This window comes from Rattus norvegicus, chromosome 3 (assembly GCF_036323735.1).
Source record: "Rattus norvegicus strain BN/NHsdMcwi chromosome 3, GRCr8, whole genome shotgun sequence".
NCBI classification, from domain to species: Eukaryota; Metazoa; Chordata; class Mammalia; order Rodentia; family Muridae; genus Rattus; species Rattus norvegicus.
In genome coordinates, this window is record NC_086021.1 from 76,744,354 (window position 1) to 76,748,272 (window position 3,919).

General features: G+C 44.1%; 1 protein-coding gene across 5 annotated transcripts in view; it reads left to right on the plus strand.

The window, feature by feature from the left end:
* Window positions 1-3,919, plus strand: part of Metap1d (methionyl aminopeptidase type 1D (mitochondrial)) — a 72,533-nt gene that overhangs the window by 57,205 nt on the left and 11,409 nt on the right. For all 5 annotated transcript variants that reach the window (XR_005501905.2, XM_039105166.2, XM_039105169.2 and 2 more), the window contains 2 exons: window positions 913-1,061; window positions 1,612-1,654. Coding sequence is in view for 4 of the 5 variants with exons in the window: in XM_039105166.2 (XP_038961094.1) it covers window positions 913-1,061; window positions 1,612-1,654 (192 nt within the window). In the remaining variant the exon portion in view is untranslated. The remainder of the gene's footprint in view (window positions 1-912; window positions 1,062-1,611; window positions 1,655-3,919) is intronic.

Consider the following 3,919-nt stretch of genomic DNA (forward strand, 5'->3'; position numbering starts at 1 on the left):
CAAGCTACAAAGGTGTGGTTAAAGCTTCCTTTCTGGCTGCCCTCAGCCAGCATTCTGCTGGTACACTTATTTGTACGCTCCTGTTAGCCAGAGCTCTGACCCTTGAGGAAGAGGAAGGACTTGATGGAAGATGTATTGTTGAAATCAGGCTAACAGGGGCCCATCATTAACGACTCCCCCCATTCCCCCATGGTACATAACACCACCATACACCCAAAGGGTCAATACGACCCCTCCATTCCCCCATGGTATATAACACTACCATACACCCAAAGGATCAATACGATCCCCCCATTCCCCAATGGTACATAACACTACCATAAACCCAAAGGATCAATACGACCCCCCCCATTCCCCAATGGTACATAACACCACCATACACCCAAAGGTTCAATATGACCCCACCCCATTCCCCAGTGGTATACAACACTACCATACACCCAAAGGTTCTATACGATCCCCCCATTCCCCCATGGTGTATAACACCACCATACACCCAAAGGTTCAATACGACCCCCCCCCATTCCCCCATGGTATATAACACCATCATACACCCAAAGGTTCAATACGACTCCCCCTATTCCCCAATGGTATATAATACTACCATACACCCAAAGGATCAATACGATCCCCCCATTCCTCCATGATATATAACACTACCATATACCCAAAGGATCAATACGACCCCCACCCCATTCCCCCATGGTACATAACACCACCATACACTCAAATGAGCATCAAAAGAGCTTGCTTGAGGATGGTGGCCAGAGTCATGAGTAATTAGTGTCATCCCGTGAATTCATCACGGTGAGCTTATCCAGTCTCACCTTGGCAGTGCCGTTGTCGTGGACACAGTCAATAGGCAGAGTAAACGTCTTCAACTGTCGCTGCACACTTCTCTCCCTGTTCCAGGTTGGCATGACAACTGAAGAGATAGATGCACTAGTTCACCGGGAAATCATCAGGCGTGACGCATATCCCTCACCTCTGGGCTATGGCCGCTTTCCAAAATCTGTCTGCACCTCTGTAAACAATGTGCTCTGTCATGGCATTCCTGACAGGTAATCATTTTTTAATGATGTATTGTTCCTTTGGAAACTAAGATCCGTAGCACGTACTGAAAAACACCATGGTTCGATTGAAACCTACCTGCACGCACACTCCTGAACCTGATTATGGCAGAACACAAATTTTGAGGTATTTTACTTCGGCCTGGCTCTACCTTCTCCATTTGATGTTTCTTAAAGCAGTGTATGAGCCACAGCAGCATGTGTACGTTGCCTATTTCCTTTTCCTTCTTCGGTTTCTACACACGGTATTGGAGGTAAATTTTTATTGACAACTACTGTTTTGGTTGTTTACAAACTTAAGGAATCTTTTTAAGGAATCATCAGGTCTTAAGGCGGCAATATTTGTTCCATGTATTCCTTATAAAATGTGGCGTGGGTAACGTAAGACCAAGGTCAGATCCGGTTAGGCCATCCATCCCTACCTCACCACAGTCACTCTTGGAACTCATTGGCTTCGCAGTAGTGGTCCTTTGGCGTCTCTCTTCACGGTTTTCTTTATTGAGATCTGTCTATCACTGTGTTCTCTCTGTTTATGTTTCAGCCGACCTCTTCAGGATGGAGATATTATCAACATTGATGTCACGGTGAGTAAATCATATAAAAAAATCACCTTTGATCAACTTCAGAATTGCTAGTAGCAACAGAAAGGAGAGTGGCTTGAAAATGTGAGCTGCGCTCGCCTGCTCGCCCGCTCGCCCGCTCGGGGGAGTGCTGTTTACTTCCAGCCCCGGACACAAGCAGCTGGTTTCCTTTTTTGTCTTTAACTCTGTGTTTATTCCAAGTAAACCTAGGCCTGACTTGAATTTCGGGCTGGAATCAGATGCACTGAGATCAATGTTGGCCTAAGTGAAATGTCAGCCCAATCCTGCTATGTGTCATGTTTTTGAGAAGGTGTAATTGTTATTGATCCACTGTGTAGTTAATGCAGAGCTCCACGGCACTAGGCAGCTGCTGAAGCCAGATATGTATGAGATGAGCTAACACGGAGAAAGCCAGCATTTTTCCTTCACTCTGCCAAGATTGATCTTCCTCTTCCTGCTGATTTTGAGTGGGGCCTGTCATTATCTTACTCTGTCATTAGGGGCTACATTGGCCTGCGTGTCAGTCTATTTGGACAGCACCTCTTTTGCTAGCCGTGTTCCCTAGATTTATTAAAATCCCTGAAGGTAGCGTTGTGTCCCATCTCTGGTGGAGAGAAGCCTGAGCTCAAAGCACACAGGCAGAATGGCTTTCTTCTGTCTGTATTTAAGGTTTCCGAAGATGGTTGATGGCCTTTTTTTTTTTTTACAAGAACAACAAGCCTAAGTGATGTAACTGAGGGACCACAGATTTCACAAGCTGCAACCGCAGTTTTTGATTTCTGCACCTCTCACCATCCCAGACTTGGACTGTCCGTGCTCACTGGGTTTCAGATTGTTTGGATGGTGCCTCTTGAACTGTCCAAAGGATAAAGGAAATCTGTGCATCTATGATTAATTAGTAACTTTTAGATAAATAAAATGTGAACATAGGCGTGAGACTCTGGGAGATGGGCATCAGTCAAAAAATACATTACTATTAGTGAGAAATATTTTTAATAATATTTTATATCCAGACTGAGTGTCGGACAGCAGTGGGAATACGGTAGAAACCGGCCTCAGTAGACCCTGTCAGGTTCTTAGTTGTTGAATTCTGCCTTCTTTTTTTTCTTTCCCTTCCTAGCAATCTGTGCACGGGTATAGCCAAACAATTCTTACTCATGTCGTTCCTGAATCGTTGTGTCTTAGAATGCTTGAGCGTCACTCCACACATCCCATTGGGGTCTTTCCAATTCAGAATTGTGAAGGAGGTGCTTTACGAAGAAAGTCTCTCGGGATATACTTTTATCTTGGAGTGAACCTGGGTCTAGGGATCTCACGTATTACCTAGCCTAATAGCCTGCTAATAAAACATTGCCGCTCAGATGAAATGGGGAGTTTCCCATGCTGTTCCCAACAGGCTCAGGGAGAGTGCGTTATCCCTTTCTGGGCTTCCTGAGGGCTTTTAATAGAGAATTTCATGTCCAAAGCTTAAATTTTCCCAACAATTCTTAAACTCACTTGAAATGCTTTCTAGTACCTAGAAATGTAGAGGAGTCTGAAAGACATATTGGTCAGTATCAAAAAAAATCTCTTATGAAATATTTTATTAACTGAAGATGGGTATTTTTAGGTCCTGTACTTTTGTCTGGAAATACCCATTGCGTTTTATGGTTCTTTAGTCTAATATGGACCCCAAGAAAATGGGCTACTCTTTCTCTTGAAAGTTAATTTTTGATGATAACGTGGTGTTCATAGTAGTTGCTCAGTTAACCCTTGTTAAATGAAGTGTGCGGATGGTTTGTGGGAACAAATTATAGTTATAGATGACCGCCCCAGAATTTCAAATGTGCCTTCTTCCTGCTGAGCATGTGCAAAGCCCTGAGTTGCATCCCTAGTGACACACAATCTGCAGTGTTCCCTATATGCATTGAATCCTTCAAATAGTTACCTTAAGAGCTATTGAAAAATAAATATGAGCAGGGATGATGAAATGGATCAGTGAGTAAAGGTGATTGCTGCCAAAATTGACAACCTGAGTTCAATTCCTGGGGCCACATGGTGGAGAGGGAGAATTGACTCCTGCAGTTGTCTTCTAGCATTTGTGCGCGCGCGCGCACACACACACACACACACACACACACACACAGAGACACACACACACATTAAATAATTTCTACATCTTTTTTTTTTTTTTTGGTTCTTTTTTTTTTTCCGGAGCTGGGGACCGAACCCAGGGCCTTGCGCTTCCTAGGCAAGCGCTCTACCACTGAGCTAAATGCCCAGCCCCTG